Source organism: Filicampus tigris, chromosome 18, assembly GCF_054856515.1.
Source record: "Filicampus tigris isolate MCC_2025a chromosome 18, RoL_Ftig_1.0, whole genome shotgun sequence".
NCBI lineage: Eukaryota > Metazoa > Chordata > Actinopteri > Syngnathiformes > Syngnathidae > Filicampus > Filicampus tigris.
In genome coordinates this window covers 11,316,177-11,342,785 of record NC_141234.1, presented here as the reverse complement: position 1 = coordinate 11,342,785, position 26,609 = coordinate 11,316,177, and the positions used below count along the sequence as shown (strand labels likewise).

Genomic DNA, 26,609 nt, shown 5'->3' with positions numbered 1-26,609 from the left:
AAGGTTGCTGCGCCCGTCTTTGCGGCTCAGTTGATTAAAACCTGTCAAGGGTCTGCGGTGGAAAGAGTGGGGAGGAGGGAGAGGATAAAAGTGGGCCAGGGAGCGTCTGTAATCCGCCATCGGAAGGCTTCCTAAATTGATTTATCAAAAACAATGGCCAGGCTTTTGAGGAATATTAATCCTAGCGGCAGCTCCGCCACCTAGCCAGTAATTTTGCCCTTCAGCCAGTCACGGCAGGAAGGTGAGTCCTTCATCTTCTGAGAAACGAGGCAGAAAGAAAAGACAAAGACATTTCAAGCAGCCATATGCACCGAACAAAATGAATGATTATTGGCTTTGTCGTGATCATTTTAAGGAGTGCAGATATGTCCATTGGCCTTATCTATCTATCCATCTATCCATCCATCTATCTATCTATCTATCTAACTATCTATCCACCTATCCACCTATCCATCTATCTATCTATCTATCCATCTATCCATCTATCCGTCTATCTACCTATCTACCTACCTACATGGAACCCAGCTAGTTAGCTAAATATCTATCTCCTACCTACCTACCTGGAGCCCAGCTAGTTAGCTAAATATCTATCTCGCAAGTCTGTCCGCTTGTCTATCGATCTCGAATCTAGCAAGTTAGCTAAATGGATTTCTCGCTTGCTAACTAGCTGTTGGTCAGTCTACAGTATCTATCTACAGTATGTATCTATCCATCTCTCTTATAGCTAGCTAGCTAGCATTCATGCTGATTGTTTAGCACAAAAAAGGCCCGGAAGGTTCAGTGTGTAACCCCATTCACGTGATTAATAAAAAGATTTTGTAAAAAACGACTTGGTGGGAGTCTGTGCATAACTGGACACAACCTCACGTCGTATCCGATCAAATTAAGCCATATCACTCACATACTGTAAATGTAATCATATTAAACATAAAATAACTATCAAGCATGTTATTCATGCTTGCATATAATCAGTCTTCCTTTATTTGTACATCACTTTTCATACCAGGAAGACACCTGATAGGAGCTACAACCATTCCATTCTCATTCAATTTTAAAAGACATGAGCCATCTCATGTCTTAAACAGATCAATTGGCTCAATAATAAATAATAGTCTGTCCCCAGCCACCACAGACTATGAAATTCTAATCATTGTCATCATCATTGATCCTATAAATTAGCCTTGGATAAAAATATTCTGGTCAATATTACATCCTAATTTATTTTCAAGAGATATCGCGGGGTGCAGGAAATGAATGTGATTGTTGTAAAACGTGAAAATGCAGTCATTTGGGGAATAATTCAGTGTTTTGGTATGTCCTGTGGTCGTATAGCATAAGCACAATAATGCCTACTGTCTTGGATGCCATTAGTAGTACATGCATTGTGTTTCCCCTCAAAAGTGCTGCGTGCAAAAGATTAAGTGTCATTGCCCCCACCTGTGACACACATGCTTTCATCTAAGTGATACAAGAGTTTATTTTTCCTTCCACCCTGAAATCCAAGCTCTATATCAACGACATGTTGCCACTGGCATTGCTATTTCATTTTTATACATCAATCCTTTGAACACCAAACAATACTTTATAATCTCCTCCTCACCCTTAAGCACCTCAATTTCTAACACAAAATTAAATTTCGCTGCCACAATCCTCGTAAGGAGCTATTACACAACAGGTTTATTGATTAGCATTTTTATTCTTAAGCTGTTTTTCGTTGCCCTTAAGTGGTTGAATGCGGACATGTAGGAAGCGGATACATGACTCGAATACATGACCTGATATCTCTTCCGTCCATCCATTTTCTATACCTTGTGTTCTTACTCGTGAATTGCTGTTGAACTGATCTCGGATGACTTTGGGTGAAAAGCGGGGTACACCCTGGACTGGTTGACAGTCACGTTTCGATGAACATTCATTCCAACGTATGCAGACCTATGACAATTTAGAGTACCTTAACCTTAGCCCATCCCACCTGACTTTGGGTGTTGGTGAGGTACACCTTGGAATGGTTGCTAGCCAATATCAGCAATGTTATACGGTACCGTTCATTATACACTTCATTTGATGATTTAGAAAAGCACAAAAATAATGTTTGTTTACTTTTTTCCCCACATTTTTACTATTCAATGCCTTACTCATGGTAGCTATAAGGCTATGTACAAATGTTTTGGTTGCATTTGTACCATTTTCATGTTCATGTATCTCTGTTTTTGTGACATTATTGTCAAAAATATGCCAACATTTTCATTGTGGGATGAACTCTGTCTGTCTTAGGTGGAGCCGGGGAGAGCAAACACTGCCTGTCTAAACAAATAGATTTGGCTTAATTTTTTTGAGCATCATGCTTGTTTAGATGCGAGTCCAAATCACGAGTTTGTGTTGACTCAGAGGATTTATTGCTCTTAGAGCAGATTATTCTATGTTTGTCTTTGTTTAATCAAATCATTTTAGCAGGATCAGTGGCCAGCCTGTGTGTTTGTCTGCTCCAAGCTGTCTAATTCTCCCCAGCACATCTAAAAATTTGCTTTGCCCCTCTATTCCTCATTACTGTCAGTGCCCATATATAATACTGGTGACAGTGCATGTTGTGTTGCTTGGCATCTCTTTGAATCCATCGCCACAAAAGAAGAAAATCCTCTTTGCCATTCTCTTCCTCACTGATTGTTCACCACCTCTGAGACAACTTGCACCATGACTTCATTTGGAATTAATGCCATTATCATAATAGAGAAAGGGTCTAATTAATGGAGTCGATGCACAAGTCGTACCGTTCATAATAATGAGGTACATTTTCTCAACACCTCAGGTACTTTTTGTGAGGCATTTAAACTTTGTGAAGTTAAGCAATTTAATAATTTAAGTTCCACTCGCCAGAGAATTTGTGAATGTCAGTTTAGGTGGGATGTCATAAGGAATCTATATACTTACATTGTGTCATTATAAACTGTACGTTCTTTCCTCTAGGTCCAGAGTACATCATGGATGCCTCATCAACAATATGTTATGCAACCTACAGTAAGTATTCATTTATTCATCATTAATTCTCATTCAGTAGGTGCCCATGACTGGCCACTTGGGTACGGTTAAATCAATATGCATGTATACCCAGTAGTGGGTATTTTACAAACTTTTGGTGGTCCATCATTCATCATCCATCAGCCAGTTTTCCTGTCTAGAATTCGTTAGTTGGTCATTTTTCGTGTAAGTCCATTTAGTCAGAAAAACGGGCATCCATCCGTGACGGACTGACAGACAGTCACTGACGGACGCAGTTATTGACGATTACATTGACGGATGAAAACCCACTTCCGTCATTCATCAGCAAAAAGGTGTTCCGTCACCCAGATGTGAGCATTCCGTCATACTGTCGGACACCCGTTTTGCTGACCAATGGCGAATGACTTTTAAGAAAGACGGACTGAAGAATGACGGAAGGGGGTTTTCATCCGTCAGTGTAATCTGCACCTCAGTCCGTCACTGGCACAGGCCCGTTTTCTGACGTTTTTTGGGGGGACGGACTGATGGACCAATGGACTTCTGACGGACTTTACTGACGGACTGACGATTACAATTCAGTTTGTCATGAAAAATGACAGACTGACAAAGGACAGACGGGTACCTTGGACGCTGACGAATGACGGAACAACGCGATTGGGTAAAATGCCCACCTGTGGTCAATAGTTGGTGGAAGGTCCTTTTTAGGTCTTGCGGGCCCCAGTGCATGCGAGGTTCATAAAAAACGTTGTTTTGGGTTTGGAAAATATGAAGAATCACAATCGGTTTTTCTCATTAAAACAGAAAATGCTTTCTAGATTAGTCTTGGTAATGGTGAAGAAAATAAGGCATCAGTGATAAAAATATTTTTAGGTTGAGCCCTTTAATTGATCCTAGCGGCATAAGTGTTCTTGTTTAGCTCCATAAAGGTTTTAAATCCTTCTGCCAGAGGCTTTGCTTGGGGCTTTTTGTGTCCCCTAAAGCACATCTAGTGCACTTTGTTCTCCTCTTCTCTCAGTTCATTCATTGAATGAGAGTGGGAATCAGTAATAGCGGCACGTTTGATTCCTTAATATCCTCTTAACTCTATCACAGAAAATGATTACCATAATAGATGCCTTAGTTAAAGGCTGCTACAGCGCAGTGTGGAGCAGTATTGAAGGAAATGCTCCTCTGAGGGGCTGTCCGGTACTCAACGTCTTACCTGAGTCACCCCTCTTCGAGTTCCTTGGTTTTAAGTACAGATGCAAACAATCACACTTCAGGGGGGCCCACGGTGACAATAAACTTTTAGCAGTGTGAACATGAATGTCATGTGGCTCATATTGAAGGACCTCTCTTAGCCACTGCAGTCTTTTCTCAAAGCAGTGTTGCAGGGTCGTTTGGTTTTGGCAGTCGATTTGGCAGTCTGGAGTGAGGCTGCTCAGGTTAGTGTGGTTTGTAGTTACCGACACGGATGAACAATTACACTTTAGGATCATTTTCATTGGTATACCTTCAAGTGAATATACACACACAGTCAGTTATGTTAAAAGGCACATGCAAAGTACGTTTATAAGGAACTGCTAGAAGATCTCCATTTACTGATGTAAAGTTGGTCGCTGTAAAGTGGCCACTTGGAGACAGCCTTCCACCCCCTCCACCTCCCACACATATGTAGTGCACACTTATCAGCGGAGTGTAGAATCTGTCTGCCTACACAATGAGCAAATCCACCAGAATCACATTACCCCACCTGCACCAAAACTTAGACCTACTTTTAGTTGGTTTAACGTCTAGTCTACTTTTTGTCACCAAATTATCAGGTGCACCAGGGCCGGAACGCCCAACATGGTGTAGCGTGGTCTGCTAAATTCCCAAACACGGTAAACTCCACTTCCCCCGGCACGAAAATAAAGAGGCGCCAGTTTTTATGCTGACCCCCCCCCCCGCACCTTTATACGAAAATGGACAAACGTACCAATGCTGAGTAAAATTATTGCATTTACCTGGGAAGTGAGTGTCTTCACATGCCATGTCCATTCTTCTGTCATTGATGTTGCGTTATTGCACTGAGCAGCCTTCATCATTATCTATTTGTCGATCTTAAAGGATCACCAGATAATATTAAATGTTTTATGAGTAAAAATGTTTTTGCTTTGTTTGTTTTTTACTTTAATGATGTAAAACATTTATTTTACAACCTGGATATTGATTAAATGTGTCGATAGAATTTAATGTTAGCAAAAAGTCTGAGAAAATGGGTTGCTTGTCCAGCACTAACTCCATGAGTGCTTTGAAGCAGTCACAAGATGCTGCCTGCTGTGGTCATTTACCACTCAGACCTATCCTTCTCACTCCCACTCCTGCTGTGGGACAGTGAACATGTAATCTGGACACAGCAGGTCACCAAACAGGCCTACACACTCTCAGCAGCCGCTGCCCTCCAATCCACTCTCTCTCCTTGCCTTCAATGCTCATGAACTCCTGACTTCTTTGTCTTAACTCACTCTGTCTCCGCTGTGTCGCAGTGTCTGAGCATCCTTGCATCATACTCCACTTTTGTGGCAATTATTGTGGTCAGCAGAAAGCTAAATGTGCTTGTTTTGAACACTGTATTACCACTCACATGACCCAAATGATTTGTGTCAAGGACAAACTTTTGGTGGGTCAAAATCAGTTTAAGGTGCCTTTGAGACTCTCCCATTGCCCCCACCCCCACCATCCCCTGAAAAAATCTGAGGCTTTCCATTGAACTTCATATTCTTTATCTTAAGATGCTATGCTGATAGAAAAGCATATTGGTCAAGCTGACACATCCTTTTTATTTATTTAAATTTTTCATCAAGCAGATAATGCTTGTGTGACGTGCTTGATAATGCTAATACATGCGAACCGCAAAATACGGCTGTTAGCATTTAATGAGTACACGGTGGACACTCTTTTAGTGATGTGATTCAATCAGCAAGCTAAAAGTGTTTTTGAATTTCTGAAAGGTTAATTGGTCAATTAATATATCACTATTACCATAGGTGGATATGTATACATGTATAATAGAGGTGCTATGATTAATCGACAACTAATTGATTATCTAATTAATCGCTAATTATTTTTGATAATCAATTAATTGTGTGAAGACAAAGGCCTTCACACATATGTTATCCTACACCATTCACCTTTATTTTTAATCTCTTTTGTTCGTAGCACTTTTTCGGCTACTACTTCCACAGTTTTCACCCAATTCTCACCATTCCCACTTTAATGGACCCCAAAACTTCACGGCTTCCGGGAATCCATTTTTTTTCGCCCCTAACATTTACTGTTCCCCCCAAATTCCCCGTTTTTCACCCCCCCCAAAAAAACATTCATTTCCAATGGGACATTCAACACTTCCCCATCTGCTGCGCTGGATCGATTCCCGCTCATTCCACAAATTTTCATAGCGGTCATTCAACTTCATTCAGCTCATTCAACTCACATTACACATCACACACAATTCCTACTCCCCCAAAATTCAAATTATTCAACCTTAAAAAAAACAATTAAAAAAATCACCAGTCATTCCCAATGGCACAGTCAACACTAGACATTTAAACCATTCCAATTTAAGATTCACAACATTCAGCTCATTCATCTCACATTCCACATGACCCACAATTCCTACTTCCCAAAAATTCAAATTATTCAACCTTTAAACGCATTAAAAAAAAATCCCAATGGCACATTCACAACATTCAGCTCATTCAACTCACAATTCCACCTCGGAGGCAGCACGTGTCCTTGTTTTAAACATTGTAGATTGTAATCATATTTAATTCAATGATTGTTTTTGCGGACAACTAAAAAGAGCCCACGTACCAGCAGTGGTGCTCGTACTAAACTTTGAAAATCATGGCTCTAGTCAGTTGTTTACGTTCATGTGCATGAGACTCAAAAAGATGTAAAATAGCCAAAAACATAACCAAAGTAAATTCTACGTCACTGTTAGCACATTGGGGACCAACGTAGCAACCGACCCATTTTATCGACATTAAGAACAATAACAAATGTTGCTGTTTGAAAATAGCCTCTAAAAATACATGTACAGTATGTTATATTTTTAAATGCAGTTTCAAATGAGTTTGACATACGACCAAAGGCATATTAACTATTTCCGGTACATCTGTTAAGCAAAGTCAAAGCTGCACTATATTTGTTCGGAGAGTAGCTAATGACTAGAGCACCAATAACAATTCCTAAAGCGTACTCTGTATTCTATGTTTTATGTACGAACTTGATACGCCGCGCTGCTGTTCTGAAAATATCAGAATACAAGTGCATAAAAAATTTTAAAATGTCTCTCCATATGCAAATGCATGGCCTCTATCGATTATGTAGTTGTTTATATTGTTGTGTTGATGCATTACCATATGCGTGATTCAAAGTATGCCAATTATTCCCATCCAGCCTGTTTGACTGTCTGTTGTCCATCTTCCAACAATATGTCATGAGACCTCTTGAAATTGTTGGCACATCACATGGTGCATCTTCACAGTTTTGTGCCAGCAGGAAAACAGCCATGTGTGTCCATATCTGTCCCCATGGCCACTCCCCCATTGTGTTTCTATGATTTAGCCGACACCAAACGGCTGCTAGGCACTAACCCTGGCTATCACAAACCATCAGTACATGATAGCTACCAAGCTGTCTCACTTTATGGCCCAGGCTTACAGTATGTCTGCTCCCAGCCCCTGAACTGTGAAAGGCCCCTTACACAGAGAGCTTGCCAGCATCTCATTGAATCCCAGCAAATTAGCCAAGCATTCTAGCTTCAAGAGCTCACAGGGCTACTCAAAAAAATGTTCTCCTGACTATGAGGCAGACGTGCAAATCAGTATTCTACTCAGCTGCGAAAAAATCTTATTAGACAATGGTGTTTTTTCATTCAATCATAATGAAAAAATTAATACCTCACCCTAAATAAGGAACAGTTACATTCATTAACCATGACTATTAAATTAAGCTTAGCAGGTTGGTTGTTTACCTGAAAGGAAAGGTATTTCATTAATTAAAAATATTGCTAATTAGTTGCTGCTGGGCTTGTATTGTATTGTTAAATTTTTTCAAATATATACGATAACATACAGTACACTATACATATTTTTTGTTCTTTGTTTTGCATAACTACTGAAACCATTATGTGTTCGACAAAGATGTTTGTTTTGAATTGACCGATCTATTTTGACAAATCCATCCATATAAAAGTGAGGTCCTGATAGGAGGTAGTACTGGAACAATAGAAGGAAGTGACTGAGGTTCCGCTTTTGAAATGCTATAATAAGTAATACATAGATTACTTTCAAATGTCTACTTTGTGTGGAAGAGAATAATTAAAACAGTTAAAACAAACTAGCTTGCTCTTCCAGCCATTGTTTGTCATCTCACCCTTTGTTTTTGCTGTCAAACCTCTCAAGCTGAGCAACAAATTCAAATTTCAAAATAATTACAGCCATAACAAATAATGTAAAATTCATTCTCTGGTCACCGTCATCAGACTTGCTGGTCGTAACTTACAAGTCAACAAGTTGATAAAAAAATAGACATGGTGGAAATTCAGACATAGTTAGCATGATCATTGAGGGACTCGCTAAGTAATTGATTTTCTGTTGCCTGGATTAATGGCACAGTTGTGTCTTTTTGATACTGAAATGAATAGCATGCTGTCGAGCTGCTATCAGGCTAGCCATTATGGTTTGCTCAATTACTCACAGACAACCCAATCAAACATTTTTATACGTTCCTGTGAGAAAATGTCTTCCACAAACCCAGAGACTTCATGTGCAATATGTCCTCGTCAGCCAGATAGTTTCCTATTTTGTAGTCAGTTGAGCCTCTGCTTATCATCACACTTTTCAAGAGCTGCCAACTGTTCGGGATTGTCCGTAATTCTTTACACAAATTTCTGAACGCGACCTCATTTCAGCCGGAACATAAAGTAAGCTAGCAGACAAGTCCAAAGTTGGCTGAAGGCTACTGACTTGACTCAGCCGTGATCGCTGCTAGTTCTCATAGATTCATATCAGCGGCAAGAAACCAACATAGCAGACGAGTCCAAAGTTAGCGGAAAGACAATGACTTGAGGCTCATCCCAATTGCTGCTAGTTTTAATAAAAAGCCGTGGGAAAATGAAAACGTATTGTGAAGTTAATCCTTAGAGGCTCCTTGATGTTACATATGAGTATCTAAAGTATAAAGTACTACTTATCCAGAAAATAGGTTGAACTCCAAATTGTACGAGTTTTGGAATGCTCCACTTGTGTCTCTTCTTGTAACATTGCTGTTACTCTGACATAGTGATGACATAGTGATCATGACTGTTTGACTTTAGTGCTTTCGTTTTTTATTTGTCAGAACAAGTCAGCAGAGGAGAACAGTGACCAAAAGAGACAAATAGGGTGCACAAAACACACATGTTGCTTGAAACACATCCATAGGGCTAAAACTCACTTACATACAGATCAGCAGTCACACACACTCAAATTCTCACGCCTCCAAAGAGCGAAGCGTAGCCGCAGCGCCAACCAAGCGCAGCATTGCTGTCTTTCCCCATGACTTAGCCAGACAACAATTTTTTTCATGTTTTTTTCTCTTCCCCCTCACTAAAAAGCGTTTGCGCTAAGAATGTGTATTTGCTGGAGTGCATCGGCCCTTACACGCCGTAGGTGAAGTATTGAATTCCTCTCTGTTGTGCCCCAGCCAGTTCCCAGTGCTTAGAAGCTTGCTGGGGCCTCTTAGAATCGGACCATAACTATCTTCCCTAATCAGACAGGGGGGGGGGGGGAGCAGTGCACTGTGAGATCCCCATCTCGGTGCTTAACATAAAAAATGCACTGCGGATATAGCGGGAAGAACATTGTCAGTCTGATGGATTTGACTATTGAGTCCGAATTTGAGACAGTTGCTCTCGAGTTGCTTTCATTGCTGTTTCTCTCCTCTGCCTACCTTTGCTGTCTACTCTGCTTCTTTGTCATCGCTATTGCGAGTGCAGCTATCGCCCTCCGACAATCCAAAAAATCTTACATCACAACCGCGTGTTAATAACTTTGCAGGTCCACTCTATTTTTGTTCCTGTCCTCCTGCTTTTACAAACACACACATACACACACACACACACCACTATGCATCCATCCAAATAGCATGTCCCCCTCAGTAAGAGAGCTTTGATAATTACCTCATTACCGCGAGTACTTTGGTTAGATGAATGGAATGTATTAGAACACAAACTATCACAGCTAAGCTATTACTTACAACTATAATATGTCACCATAATTGGACTTGTAGCCAGCAGTACATTACATTACAATTGACAATGTTGAGCTGGAAAAAGAAACGCTGAATTTAAATTCAACCCGCATCCCCTGACATATTACCCATGATGGGCGAACAAATGAATCAATGGGTGGTGATTGATCCATCATCTCTTTCATTTTCATTTCATCTGTTGAGGACACATACCTACACAGTCGTCAAACGTCTTCGGCGGACAAGTTAAATCCTTCAGTGGCGTCACGCATCTCGTTCTCATCACGTCCGAGCGACCCCATTGCGGCTTCTTATTCTCGGTCATTATTCAGTTTTCCACCGTAGACTCCTTTAATGTTGACACTTGGGCTTAAAATTCCTCAAATTTGAATCAATTGCTCTTGCGAGGCAGCAGGCTTCATTCATTTTTATTCCATATGTTACAGATTTGTAATAATGATAATTTCATATATATATATTTTATGATCCTTGTCGGTCACGTTCAAAATCCAAAACATGGTCTCCCAGGACGATAAAATACATCATTAGTTCGTAAAAGACATTTATTAGCTGGCTCATTTGTCATGCGTTATCATGAAAATCTTCAGCACAAAAAATATATTTTAGACGATATCATACAGAGTGTTGTCATTGTCGTGTTTCTTCTATTTATTCCATGTTTTTGCTGCAAAAGACATGTTTGCCATTTTCCTAACTTTTCTGGTTCCATTTTTACTCTTAGCCAAGACTAGTACCATTTTGTCCCAAACAAGTCGAAAGGAAAAGCAAAACACTCATGTGAAGTTGGTAATCATTTATCGAGAAGGGCTAAGAGCGATTTTCCAAAACATCATTGAAGACACATTTAGAAAAAAAAATCTCTTGCCATGCCCTTCATTGTGTATTGCCTTTAGTTGAACAGGTTCAGACTGAGCCAATAATGTTTTTTTTAATCCGATAAAGTTAGTAATAATAAAAAAATGTGTTTAAATATGCTTCTTAGAAAAATTAAACTGGATTTACAGCGTTTTGGAAAACTGAGCTGTGCTGAATTTTACTGGAATAAGGGAAGGTCTCGCTTAATGTCATTATTGACCCTGGTTTATTGTCTTTTAGGACATTATTTTTTTCCACAAAAAAGTTCATATTGACTTACCTCGGGGGCATTGGAGTTTTATATAATTAAAAAAAACAACCACAACCCACCGTCAAATAGACAAAATCCTTATAAAGGGGAATTATAGACAGTGATGTTTATACTTGCGGACATGCCGCATATAACAGGTCCCACGTTATTTATTTGCCATATTTTCCAACAGACATTTTTGAGTTTCATGCACAGTATGTTGCAGGCCACGTACTGAGCAGTCATGAGCTATTTGATGTAAAACCTCTATTTCTCGACTGTCAGTCTCGGTATTTGGAAATAAGTTGTCTCCTATGTGTGTGTTTCCTATGTTGGTAGTCGTAGAACAGTCAGAGTGCTCTATTTGCTCCGAGGGGGATTCATGCTGCGGATTAGAGTGAAAAGCCCCACATGCTGGCTCTTTTTTCGGGCCTCACATGAATAGAAATGTGCCTGAGGGTGGATTCTCTGTCCACAGTCAGCAGACAAAGGTGGTTTATGAGTTTTGTTTTTTTTTTACACTGCATTAATAAAACACACAAAGAAGGATGTGAATGTACTCACACTCACACACAGTCAGGTCATGCAAACAAATACAAAACACCCACACCTGCAATGTGGTCATTGATGACTCACTGTAGCTAATTGTGTTTTATGTGGCGTGTGTGAGTTGGTTTGGCGAATATGAACCTTTCAGGTAGGAGACCTTGTACTCTTGGCTTTCAGTCTTGCAAAATATTTGCAAATCATCAATTCCAGATTTTCCAGCCCGAAAAACACTACCCATTGCGTAAGCATACGTGACTGAGATGGGGGAAATAATGAAGTACAAATATGTTTTGAGAGAGCCCGATAGGCTGTTTGCAGGCGTGTGCGTGCCACCTTTACACGCTGGCATGCGCGCGCCGTCGTCAGGCTGCAAACCGCAAAACCTCACACTGAAAAAGCAACTGTCTAATTCACAGAGGAATGTTTTGAGTGAAATCGGGGTGCTCCTTTATGTAGACTACAAGTGACTCATTGTTTGACTAAGACTCACTGTGGTCATGTTTGACGTTTGTGAGAATTTGACTGCACCGTCTTCACATACACTCCAAAAAAAAAGAAGTAAAAAAGTAGACTACAGTGTCTATGGAGATACGCTGTGTGTGTGCGTGAGGGTGTGTGTGCGTGTATATACAGTGTATATACTGTATGTGTATATATATATATATATATATATATATATATATATATATATATATATATATATATATATATATATATATATATATATATATATATATATATATATATATATATACACCCTCATATATATATATATATACAGCACGTGTATATGCATATATGTGTGTGTGTGTGTGCGCGTGCATTTGTGTATATATGTACTGTATATATATATATATATATATATATATATATATATATATATATATATATACTTTATAATCTCTATGTATACCTATATATGTGTATATACTTTACATATACCTATATATGTGTATGTATATCAAATCAAACCAAATTGCTGTTTGTGTCTTCTGATATTATCCCGCCGCGGGTCAATTTTTGATATCGTTATTTCTGTCTGAATACGAGTGTCCAGTGTGAGATTCTCTGTTGCCTCAGGCCATTGAACTCAGGGTGAGGAAATGATCACCTCAAGCAGTCAGCGAGATGCCAGTGAACATTTTGAAGCGATGATAGAGTAGATATGCCCAAGGCATCATGTTGGATGTGTTCACCTGCAGCAGACGAGCCGAAAGATCAAAATTATCAGTTGTGGGAATGCTCACCTCTAGCATTTTAGATAGTGATCAAATAGGATCGGATACGTATGGAGAACATGAGATATTTTCCTTTCGTCCACTGCGCTTACATTTTATAGAGTGGTATTTACAGTTATTTTCTAAACCACATTAACATTGGGAATGTTTTGCGTACATAGCTTTTACAGCAATAATAGTACATGTTTCTTTTGATCGCATGCCACGTTTAAATTTTTTTCTTTAAAGTGGACGTCAACCCAAGCATATTTTTTCAAAAATATGTTCTATGCAGGCCTACTAGTTGAAACAAGTCATTCTGATTACTATTGCGTTTGTGGAATATGAGTTAAACAGCAAATTCCACCTGTTTTTAGCCATCTCAGGGGCCGTCCATTTTGTCACTTCTGTCGACAGAAAATGACATCACAGATGATCAGGGCTCAGATAACGACCAATCACGGCTCGGATTCAGAAAACAGGCGATCTGTGATTGGTCGTTGCCTGAGCCCTGGGCAACTGTGATGTAATTTTCAGTCAACAGAAGTGACGAAATTACCGCCCCCAGAGATGGCTAAAAACGGATGGATTAACTCTTATTCCACAAACGCAATATTTATCAGAATGCTTTGTTTCAACTAATGGGCTTGCATAGAACATTCTTTAAAATAATTCTTGGGTTGACTCCCGCTTTAATATTTGGTGTCCCTTAACGTTGTTTGCAAGATACTTTGGGTTAGAAATGACCACCAAGCCATGTTTCAAGCTGTTTTAGTTGGCAAGACAAAGACTTCCGCCACCACTAGACCAGAACGAGTACTAAAAAATATACCTGTAACTATAATATACAATGGCTAGCATGAGTGCTTTTCACAAAGTCTAGATACTGTCCTCATAAATGAATCAGTCAGGCAAAACACCCGCTGCGTATGTGACATTTATCTGCTCTATCGAGCGTGTGGTGACTGAGTGTGCAAACCATCTGATACCGATCAGCGATCCATCAGTCCTTGAAGACGCTTTTCACTTGTAATTGGCGGCCATTAAAAAAAAAAAAAAAACACTGTAGGTTGTAACATTTCTTATTTACTGTACATTGTCTGTGATGGTTCAATGCTGGTCACAGCCGCTGGCCCGGTATCATCATCATCTGCGTCGCTGTCGGTATCGTGATCAATATCGTCTTAATCATGACAGGTTTTCCTCGAGCGCTCACACAAAGTCACGCAGGTACCCACACAAAGGAGAGACCTCGAAATATGCCTTGGCATTCATGTCAGTCTTTAATTTTCTTTTATAGTCTGTCTGCTGAGGGACATAAAACCATACATACACATTCACACACAAACTAACACCCCCGCCTCTCGCTCTCTCCCCATCTCTCGCTCGCTCAGACACTCCCTCTCACAAACACGGAAAATCGAAATCACAAATCGGCTTAACTCTCCCTGACACGTCTGTGAATTAAGCCCTTCCGTTGCTCCCCCTTTCCCATTATGAAGGCATTGTCAGCAGCTGAATCGGTTACAGGTGCGACTTCCTTCCGTCCTCCCTCGCCTCTTGCCTCCCTTGCCCTCTCTCACCTTCACTGCTTCTCTTCTCGAACCTCTCGCTCTGCTTTCTTGTGATTCCTGACATCCAGCCACTTTCCCCGTAATCATCGGCGTACAAATCGAAACAAGAAGTAAACAAGCAGTGTTGTTTTTTTTGTTTTGTTTTTTTTGTTTTGTTTTTTTTTTTACCGTCGGATACCATTTCAAATAATACTGCTGTACATTAACCGAGAAAGATTTGGGAATAATGTACAGTGATACCTTTCATATCACACAAATACAAAGTGAGAAGAGACACATGCTGAGCTGTGGAAAAAGGCTTGAAGGCTTTACGTTCCTCACAGAGCATCAGCATTTGGGATGAGCTACTCTTGTGACAGGGAAAGAAAGAGCAACACGTTTCCCTTGTGTTCCTTGGCACGGCAAAAGCTTCCAGCGTTCTCATCCACCCGATAGGGAAAACCTGCCGAGCATCGCACCAAGGGAATGGAACCAAGGAGGGAAAAAAAGCTTCTTGGCGATCGATGAGCCACACCGGCTAGTATTATTTATGCATCAGCAGCACATACTGACCCTCTCGATGGAGCAAAGATAGTAGAGTATATTGATTGGGAAAATAGTGCCAATCTCTGTGTTCTCTTGGTAATTAATGACATTGTATCTTTCTTTCATCCCCGGCAGTATCACCTTTATACTGAATGACACCTGCTTAAGTCCCCACACCTTTTTTCTTAGTTTCTTATCTTGACTTCATTGCTTATCTCTTTTTCTAACACCATCTTGTTCCTCGATTTTTTTACTTCCCATCAGTTTCTCACATTTCTCTCCCCTTTACAATAACATCGTTTGGTACTTGCAAAAAATAAAAACGTGAAACTTTTTGGAGTCATCAGAGACCATGTGCAGCCAAGCACTGTGAAAACGAAGTACAAATGAACACAAGATCATGGCAAAATATGGTCAACCATAAAAGTGCGAGAAGAATTTTACCTTGCCGACGTCACTAATATAAGATTCAATATCTCAGCTTTTTTCTTCTTTCTGGAGCTAGTAGCTCGTTTATTAGCCGTTTGTGGAAGTGCTACTTTGGAAAACAGTTGCAAAAGCTCAGTAACGTACAACAGCAGTTATAATCTGTTGCCATGTTGCAACCTAAAATATTTAAAAAATAAATAAAAACACCATCTCGACCAAGATGCTGTTAATAGCTTAAGGGTAACAGCATGCCTTCAAACGGCTAAAATCAATGACTAGCACATTCAGTTTGGAAGGATTCCAAGTCAGATTACTGGCCACACTCCACTCTACTAGATTTAGCGCCTCTGATCTGTAGCGAGATTCATCGTTGGACTCCCCACACCCAATGACAACTGAGTCATCTGCATACTTTACGATGAGATTATTTTGTTGAGAGGCAGAATAATAAAAAGCACAGAGACAGAACAACTGTGTACTCAGAATGCAATTCTGCGGGGAGCCAGAGTCCTTCAGACATGAAATCAACAATTCTGACTCTCTGGGGTCTTAAAGTTAAGACACTTAAAAATCCATTCTCAAGGACAACGTTCAAAGATCGAAACGTGCACAAAGGAACGATTCACATGAGGTTCATGAACTGACCCCTGATTTTTTCCATCAGAAAACAGTAACCTACCTCCTACAAAGGTACGAAAACATTTTGTCCGCTGAATTTAAATGTGAGTCTTGCCGGATGCTGTAAACCGTACATCGTTGAAGATCATACATAACATTATGTGTTCCAGTGGACTCTGATCTGATCACTCCATGATATTGTCCTCGTTTATGTTCAGTGGCTCTACAAGCATTCTGAACGTCCAATTTTGACAATAAAAGCAATAGTTGAGTTGATCATCACCACTGGCCACTATTTGCGGAAATGTGATCTTCAGTTAGACTGAGCATGTTGTGCTTGGTTTTATGTCTTCATCCAGGGTGCAGTGATCACGCCAGCCATGGACCACACTATGTCCATGCAGCCTGCCAGCATGATGGGTCCCCTCACCCAGCAGATGAACCATCTGTCCCTGGGTACCACAGGAAGTGTGAGTACCCCTTGCGCATGACCGTAAAAATCAAATGTGCCACGTTATTGATAACCTCAGTGAGCAGCAAGACTTTCTTTTACCTTGTTGGATAGCATTAGAGGATTGAAAAATCTGCCTCAGTTCAAATATTCTATGAAATATATCATCGGTCAATGGTGATTGACACAGTCAGAGAGGTAGCAATTCATTTATTATTGTGGTGCATCGTTCTGAAAGGTGTTCCTAATCATTTGAAATACGCGCCAAACTGAGTATGATTAGCGTTGTATTTATAAAGCCTGTATATTGAATTTCATTACATTAGCGCCGAATGAACTGTCTAGTGAGGTGCACATGGTACAAAGGCCTCAAGGAGAACTCAACAACCTCGAATCAGTACTGTTACAAATGTTATCACACTGAAGCTTCCGCTAAATGGAGCTTTTGTTGGTGCTGAGTTCCAGTGCAGCCCGCCAGATAAACTTCCCCTGGCTTTTGCAGCATTTCCTGCACTCAGAGTTCAGTGTTTTCATCCGTGGCTGTAGTAGTAGGACTTCTGCTACATGATTTTTGAAAAACAGATCCTATTCTGAGAAACTTGCCACGGATTGCTTAAATTGTCCTAAGCGTTGGAGCGGTGTGACGGCCATAAAGCTTTTCAAATTGGCGCTCAACTGCAGACTGGGACAGAAAAATCTCTTGCCTGGTGGCAATTTTGCCGCTCTGCTTCAGTGTCAATTGACGAGCCGTGGGCAAGGGAATGATGTGCTTACCGAAAGTGCAAGCAACGCTGTCGGATGTTGATGGTATCATGTCTGTCTGAAGGAAGTGTGTAGTAACTTGGGACACCCTCGATTTGGATTTTAAGATGGGGTGCATTAAAGTTGCAGAGATATTGCACAGTGTAAACGATCTAGTAAGCAGGCTTGAATAAAAATATCGCACAGTGTGGTTGACAGGTGTAATGTCACGTGTTCAGGAATCTGATGGCGTGTGAGTTTTTTTTAGTCTAGTTGTTCTGGCTTTGACGTTCCTTTATCATCTGCCAGATAGGAGAAGAAAGTGTGTGTTGTGGATGTGTTCTGTGCTGTCTCTGATAATATTGTGTGCCCTCTTTTTGTGAAATGGATGTCATTATGTCGTAGTGGTGTGAAGACTTGTCCATAGATGTGTTGTGCAGTTTGAATAACGTGCCGGAGAGTTTTGCTGTCCAGATCAGGATGCTCTCCACTACGGATCTGTGAAAGTTGCAGAGCAGTATAAAGAATTTTGCAGTTTTAAACTGAAATTTGAGCAGTAGTTTGAAATTAATCATGACATTCAACCACACAAGCTGTTTCTTTCCTCCTGCCGACTTCTGCCGGAATCGTTTTACCTCCAAAAACATCACTTTTCAAGAAACCCCCCAAATTATTATTATTCAACCATTAACATTGCATTATCAAAGAGAGTAAGCCATTTTCAACACTTAAACTCATTCACTGCCAGACTTTTTCAGACTATCTTTTACCCTAACGTTTGAAAAAATTTTAAAATATATATATAAATAAATTCCTGGGATTGGCTTGACTGTGAAAAGACAAATTTGTCAATGGTAGTGAATGAGTTATATCATTTCTAAAAATAACACCTAGACAGTGACATAGATTTTGTCACGAGACCAGCGAACACTATAATTGTGTATACATTTTCTTCTGTACTGATGCAATCATTGATAATGAAAGAAAAGCCAACATTAGAAGAAAAAAATCAATAATGGCAATTCAAGCCTTCTGGTTTGTTGCCTTTAATTTATCACTCTCACGTGCTGTATCACTCCATCAGTTTTCCCACTCTCACACACACATGCTCGCGCTCGCTGCCTTTAAATCAAGAACCGCCTCCATTCCCGGATCTTGGCGGCTTAAAGTTGTCACCAGTCTTCCTGCTTTAACCCTCATGCCCGGGGCACAGCTTTGCTCTGCCTTAACGTTTAATCACAATGTGTATGGTGTATGTGTGATTGAAACAGTGCTGTACAGTTAGCAATGTGCTTGCCGGTGAGCTGTCAGTGACCGCATGCCATGTTGGTCCTGTCATGAATGACCAACCGCCACATAATCTGCCCCAGCTGTGCTAACAGTCAGGATTAGACATACTGTAGGCTAATCTATGATGATGGCTTTTGATGTTGGATGATTTGTATTGGTAGAACAAGAAAGCAGGGTAAAGGCAGTGTTTTTTTGTAGTATTCCTAGTTTCTTTGCTCCACATTCTGTCTGCTTAGGTTTCCTGGGACCACATGATGTGTACGTGTATCATTTCTCTAATGGTGAGCTGCACAAACTCCATGCAACATTTCATAGTCGTGTTCTTTTGTACATGCCACATGTGGACAAGTGATTTCACAGTGATTGGTTGAGAAAGCCCATAGAAGACAGACTCCTGAAGTAAAGTGGACTTGACATCGCAGATCCTCAGAGCAGATTCCTCCAGTGCACGCACGTGGTGGGGTTGTTTTGAACAGCTTCCTCCTGGTCACATGACTTTGCCACAGACGGAGGTGGCACCAGAACTCACGCTAGAAGTACACATTTACAAAAAAAATTATATATACATATACACACTCATTAGGGCTGTGCAATTAATCGAAATCGTATTACACTCCACGATTACAAATTGGCATAATCGTAAAAAAACGATTATTAATACAAATTTTTTGTTGTTTTGAGGAATGCGCACACGAGTTACTCCGCCGCGCTGCTCTCTCCAAGCTAGTTAGCTAGCCAGCCAGCCAGCCCGCACCCCCCAAGTCACACTGCACACACTCCCACTCAACGTTTTAACAGAGTAACAAACCTAAAAATGGCGAAAGACCCGCCACAGCAATGACTTGTAAACACGCAAGGCAAGTCGAAATCGCTTATTTGGTTACATTTTGGGTTTGCCGTGGAAGACGGCAAGCAAAGACGTATTAAATTGCAAGTTGTCTCTGCTTCCACCGGCAACACAACGAATTTATTCAACCATTGTTTGGTTAACGATGTTTTGATACACTAAAGCAAGAAAACGCCGAGTTAGATTTGGCGTCGTCCGCAACGCAAATCTCAGTCGTTGAAACACTGTACGCAGCAACCCCCACCCATCAACATCGGAGAGACACAAAAAGATAACAGAATCTATTGTCCGAACAAGGCTTCCAAATGTTTAGGGCACAGACTCCACTTAGCAATCGGCACGAGGGATTTATTTTAAGTAACATATTTTATGCAAATATACACTACTTTTACTAGCACAAAAATAGAAACCATGCTAAACATTATTACTGTAACTTAAGTTAAATTTCTTGTGTAGTCTATAATATGAAGTCAAATCTTTTGTGTTCATTTTTGTTTTAAATTGCTTCAAATGCAATTTGCAAACATATTATTGGTCATTATATTGTAATACAGTTTATATATGGCCTACTGTAATTTACAAGTATTGTATAGATTACGTACTAGTATGTAACAGTCAACATTTAAATTAATTTGACCCAATCAGCATATTCAATTTATAATTTATCAGAAGCAAACTACTTTAACTTTGTTTACTATGTGTAAATATTACTTTAAAAACAAAACAAAAAAGGCTCCAGAAGAAGATCGAAATGTATAGATGAATAGCATGTCTGTTATTCTGTCAAAATTGGTATTTTACTACAAGCAGTTTACTACTTTGGCAATTTATAAGTGCAAAGCAAGTTAACTCGTTTGTTTATACAAGGGAACCATACTTTAATTTATAAAGTTGCAATTTAATTTTTTTTTATATAATTGATTTAATAAATGTTGAGTCCAAAACTAACTTAAATTATTGTAACGTTTTAAAGACTTTTGTCTTAATATTTTTTACGTTTAAACCTGTTCTTGTTTTGCAGCAAAAAATAATCGTTTGAATAATCGTGATTTCAATTATTACCAAAATAATAGTGATTCATATTTTTTTCATAATCAAGCAGCCCTAACACACGCACACACACACACACTCACACACATATATATATATATATATATATATATATATATATATATATATATATATATGTATGTGTATATATATATATGTATGTGTATATATATATGTGTATGTGTATATATATATGTGTATGTGTATATATATGTATGTGTATATATATATGTGTATGTGTATATATATGTATGTGTATATATATATGTGTATGTGTATATATATATATATGTATATATATATGTATATATATATATATATATATGTATGTGTATATATATATATATATATGTATGTGTATATGTATATATATATATATGTATATATATATATATATATGTATGTGTATATATATATGTGTATGTGTATATATATATATATGTGTATATATATGTGTATGTGTGTATGTGTATATATATGTATGTGTGTATATATATATATGTATGTGTGTATATATATATATGTATGTGTGTATATATATATATATGTATGTGTGTATATATATATATGTATGTGTGTATATATATATATGTATGTGTGTATATATATATATATGTATTTATGTGTGTGTGTGTGTGTGTGTGTATCTATATGTATGTGCGTGTGTGTGTATATGTATGTGTGTAAATTCATAAATGGGCTCACATTAAATGCAGTATAACGCCTGTGGCATCTGAATACTATTGTCTGGAATGGTGATCCATGTCATCACTGGTACGTTTTACAATGGTCAACTTTGTATACTTGTGCGGCAGGCAATAGTGTTAGAAAATGAGATGCGTGACAACACAAATCAAGTTGGAGGTCAAGTCTAGGGATCAACCAGCATCCTGGTTGGACCTTGAAAGTTCCCATATAAGGCAAGAAATGCTGGTGCAGTTATCTGGAAAACACACAAAGTGGTGTAAACCAAATCAGGGTTTACCATCGAACCATAGCGCTTGGTGAAAATCTCGCTTTAATGTGAGGGCCAGTGAGCTCTAAAGGAGGCGCCACACCTCGGAATACTCTTGGCTGTTCCACGCACTCTGCCTGTGTATGGTTGTGGCTTTCCTCCTCCCATCGAGAAAAGAACCCAATGTTCCTGGTTTGGTGAGCGTAGCTTTCCGAGAAATCTGTTCTGTTGACAATCATCTTGGACGTTTGGCCTGCTGTGAACGAGAAGCAAGGAAAACTTCACCTTGCACTGAGGAAGTGTGACTCAGCGCTCGTCTGTTGGTCATTGCTTTGGAATGTAGCTTTTTTTTCTACCACAAGATGCTTTGAATAGGCTGTGAAAATTGAAAATATCTCATGGATTGCATTGCAGTGATTGCCGATGGTTTATGACGATTGATCAGTACTGCATCACACAGGAAATGTATATCTTTACTCCTATGATAGTCATGCTTTATGTGTAATATCAATATTATGTACTGGATTACATAATTACACGCAGAGTATACCATATTTTGCATTTAACTCCCAATCAGGTGGTTATTTATTTATTTATTTATTTATTATACTTATTGATTGAACCTTTATTCATCCCGGTAACGAAACTGACTCATCATATGCAATGCTCTCCCGGCTACAGACAACAGAGTAAAACAAAGCAAAATTAAAAATGCATACACAACAAACTGTAAAATGTGATATAGTTGGGAACAAAGGGTGCAAGTGGTGGTATGCATGGTGAGCAGGGAAGATTAAATCAGCCATGAGCTCGTAAATGGTGTACACTTTGGAGACAAGTGTAGAATTAGTGTATATTGTTAAAGTAGTACATTGAATCAAAATTAATTATTATTGTTATTTATTATTATTATTACTATTATTACAAATTAGTGGGGGGAAAAACGTTCCCGGAAGGCTGGTATTGGAGTAGTGATTTCAGCCTTCTGACACTACACTGTGGATATCATTTGAAAATATTAACCACACCACATATAGTGAGGATTTTAAGACATAATCATAATAAATTGCATTTCTGACAGTAGACCTTACCTCTTGCGGACCTCCTTTATCGAACAAAAGACTACAAAACTGGAAATGGAGATATTAGCTCCATAATAGATGTAGTCGATATTTGCTGTGCAAGATTGTTTTACTCAAGAGGGTCTTGTTCTTCAATTACATCCATTTTGGGATGTGTTGTAGAAATGTTTTGCTATCATTGGAAAACTATCACAATGTCATTTCATATGAGTTAGTCTGATTTCCACCCTTTATGTGTGTGCATGTGGCTTTATTGCTTTTAAACAAAAGAACATTCTTGCTTGAGTGTCTGTTATTGTTTCACAGCTCACTAAATCTCATATAGATGCAAAACGGCGCTCCCCTGTGTCAGGTACCGCTGAATCTAATAGTTGTCAAAAACACAAACCGCATGAGTTGTGTTTGAAGCACGTCAGTTGTTAACGAGTTCACTATATAGCCCTAAACAACAACTCAATTTTCTTTGGTCATTTGTTGTCTACAGCAACATGATTACAGAATACTAAAGCACCGTAGGCTGGCTAGTTATGGATGACATAAACGTGCCATCCACGCTCCTGGGTGATTTATTGTGGTTGCAGTTTCGGTGTTCGTTTATTTACCACCAGCAAGGTCTCGACACTTACCAAGAGTCCATCAGTCATGCGTTCCGATTACACAGCGGTGGCGCTTATTAGCTTTTTGTCTTTTGTTTGGGTTTGCATGCATGTTTGGGTGTAGGCGGCAGTGTTTGACATGACAAGAGGTGACCTTCCCTCCACAGTGCCTACCCTTTTTCTGTCATCCTATATACAACCTTGGTTTCTGTTGTCATGGTGACCGTGGTAATTGACAGCTTCAGTGTCCGGAGAAGACCGATTTGTGTGAAGCAGCTTCCGCTTTGATCAATTTCTTTATTGGTCGATAGGGCTAAGGTATCGGGGTGTACATTGGTTTGTTCTACATTTGTTTACTCAAAGCAAACACAATTTACTCTTTGGTTTATTCACCCTCAATTGTTAATCGGAACTAATTGGAATGATGATAATATACTCTAAGTGCATTGCGGGCTGACTTTAAGTCAACCCTAAAATTTTCCTTTACAGTATGTTCTATGCAGCCCCATTAGTCCAAACACAGCATTCTGATTAATATTGGCAGTAAAATCCACCAGTTTTTGTCCATCTCAGAGGGCAGCCATTTTGCCACTTTCTGTCGACTGAAAATGACATCACAGTTGCTCAGGTAACGACCAATCATGGCTCAGCTTCAGAAAACAGGTGGGTGACACCTGAGCAACTGTGATGCCATTTTCAGTCGACATAAAGTGACAAGGCGGCACGGTGGTCGACTGGTTAGCACGTCCGCCTCACAGTTCAGAGGTCGTGGGTTCGATCCCGGCTCCGGCCTCCCTGTGTGGAGTTTGCATGTTCTCCCCGTGCCTGCGTGGGTTTTCTCCGGGCACTCCGGTTTCCTCCCACATTCCAAAAACATGCATGGTAAGTTGATTGGATACTCTAAATTGCCCCTAGGTGTGATTGTGAGTGCGGATGTTTGTCTCTGTGTGCCCTGCGATTGGCTGGCAACCAGTTCAGGGTGTCCCCCGCCTACTGCCCAAAGACAGCTGGGATAGGCTCCAGCACGCTCCGCGACCCTTGTGAGGAGAAGCGGTACAGATAATGGATGGATGGATGGATAAAGTGACAAAATGGCCGCCCCCTGAGAATGACGGGTGTTTTTTGCTGCTTAACTCATATTCCACAAACGTAATATTATATATTATAGTATCAGAATGCCGTGTTTTGACTAGTAGAATGCCCATAGAACATATTATTGTAAAGGAAATTTGGGGGTTGACTTCCCTTTTACGTATTTTTTATATCCTTGTTTTACATTTCGTAACATTTTAGGTCACCAAACAGGCACGTCCGTTTCAGGTGTTTGTGGATTAATACCTAGAGAAGACATGAGGGATGTTCTTTGTTGCCAAATGTCCTCCCCTGACAAAACACATGGAAGTATTAATGAGCTGCAGCAGAACAAAATTTCTTAAAATCGCAACATATAGCGTTGTTGCCAGTTTTGACAACCAGTGAATTTCAAGCCTGCTTTCAAATAATCATTACGCCCTGCTGCTTAAATGGTTAAACTAATGCTTATGGTTGAGGGGACAATCATATTAAATCTTCTTGTTAACGCAATTTAAATTCCATATGCAGTCCTGCAGCCAAGTATAACGTTTCAAATGGACAGTCTCCTTTGGACAGGTACATTTTGATATTGCTAATTATCTCTTTCTTCCCTTCATTTGCTTTCATGCAGCCCTCACAGGTGAGTTGGCTGAATGGGTGAAAGGGAAGGAGAAGACAAAAAAAAAAAAAAAGTCTGAGAGAAATTGGTATGCATGATTCTGATTTGCCAAGGAGAAGGTCACTTGAACAATCTCATAGGCCCTTTCAGCCGATAGCAGGATGAGAGGAAGGGAAGTGACAGGAAGGTGAGCGAGAAGAAGGGACGTGGTAATGTGTCACCGAGTCTGGATATTTCACCTCAGCCCTTTGTGAGCGTGACAGTCGGGAAGGTGAGATAACCTTAAAGTCACTCTCGCATAACAACTTCCCATCTCGGGGCATCCTCCTGGCCGTGTGTACCAGCAACGGCGGGGGGGCGTTAATCACCCATGTCCATGGCCTTTAGCTGCTCTCATTAGCAGCGAGCGGTGGAGCCGTACCCGATCCATTAGCAACACTGCTCGTAATGACACTTCACCGGCACCGCCGGGCCTGCAGCCAAATAATGCTATTACTATATCCTATAGTGGACCGCTGTCACAAATTTTTAACACCAGTGGGGGAGGGGGAACCAAGAGCAAACCAAGAAAGGAATTACTCTTCCTTTTTTGGGCTCAAGTCTGCAGGTGAAGAGGAAGCCTGGTGACTTTTATCTGATGCCACATTTGTTTGCACTGTACTGCAGCATTCAAGCTTTGTCACACAAACATGCACTATTTGGTCAAGTAATGGGGGCACATGCCTAAAGGGAATATGGAATTGGTCCCACTTCGCAGCTGTAATGGCTTCCTTTCCGGTGTCAGTGGGTAATTTTGTCCAATCATACAGACGAACATTTGTGTCCGATGTCACAAATCTTCCGTCAGAAGGGTATAGCTAACAACATATATTTTACAACAATGATTGTAAACTTGTGGGTCCAGAACCAAAAGTGGCAGCTAGTAAAAAACATTTTTTTTAAAAGTATTTATATTCTGATTGTTTTGCTACAATCCAGAGGTGTACCAAGTTCCCACATTGTAAGGTAACAGACAGGAAATGTTACCAGTAGGGTTATAATAGTTTTTATTTTATATGACTTTTTTTTTTTATTCAGTTTTATTAGTTTTTAAATGGGGGTGTTAAGTTTTTTTACTCATTTTTATTTTATCAAAAATGTTTTAGGTTTTTTTATTATTATTATCATTCATATTAGTTTAGATACAGTGGCTTTGTTGCCTTTCAGGCTTCAAACAAAAAGTTTTTTTAGGAGAAAGAACACCAAGTCGGACTCGATCGTGAAGTAGAACAAAATCCATTCGGAACCCAATATTGTATCTTAATTTCCATGAAATCACGACTCACTGTATATTTTTACAATTTTGATTGCCATCCATTTTCTATTACATTGAACTGGAGATAATCCCAGCTAACTTTGAGTGAGAATATAAATCCCCTGACTGGTCACCAGTTCAACTCCCCTGTTAGTGGGTATAAAAGAGTCTGTCCAGCTCCTAATAAATCAATTAATTTCATCGGGGGGGGTTTCCCCCATAGTCCATAAGCTAACACTCCAGATAAGTAATGCTCAATGTGCAGGCATGTGCTAATTAACAAGCGTCTCGCACATGCAGACAAATAAGGTACAGAAA

The 26,609-nt window shown here is 39.7% G+C and overlaps 1 protein-coding gene across 9 annotated transcripts in view; it reads left to right on the top strand.

Annotated features, from left to right (window-relative positions):
• The window catches only part of rbms3 (RNA binding motif, single stranded interacting protein), a 292,172-nt gene that overhangs the window by 259,265 nt on the left and 6,298 nt on the right, over positions 1 to 26,609 (top strand). For all 9 annotated transcript variants that reach the window (XM_086014736.1, XM_086014739.1, XM_086014741.1 and 6 more), the window contains 2 exons: positions 2,965 to 3,015; positions 16,652 to 16,762. In XM_086014736.1, coding sequence (XP_085870862.1) covers positions 2,965 to 3,015; positions 16,652 to 16,762 — 162 coding nt within the window. The remainder of the gene's footprint in view (positions 1 to 2,964; positions 3,016 to 16,651; positions 16,763 to 26,609) is intronic.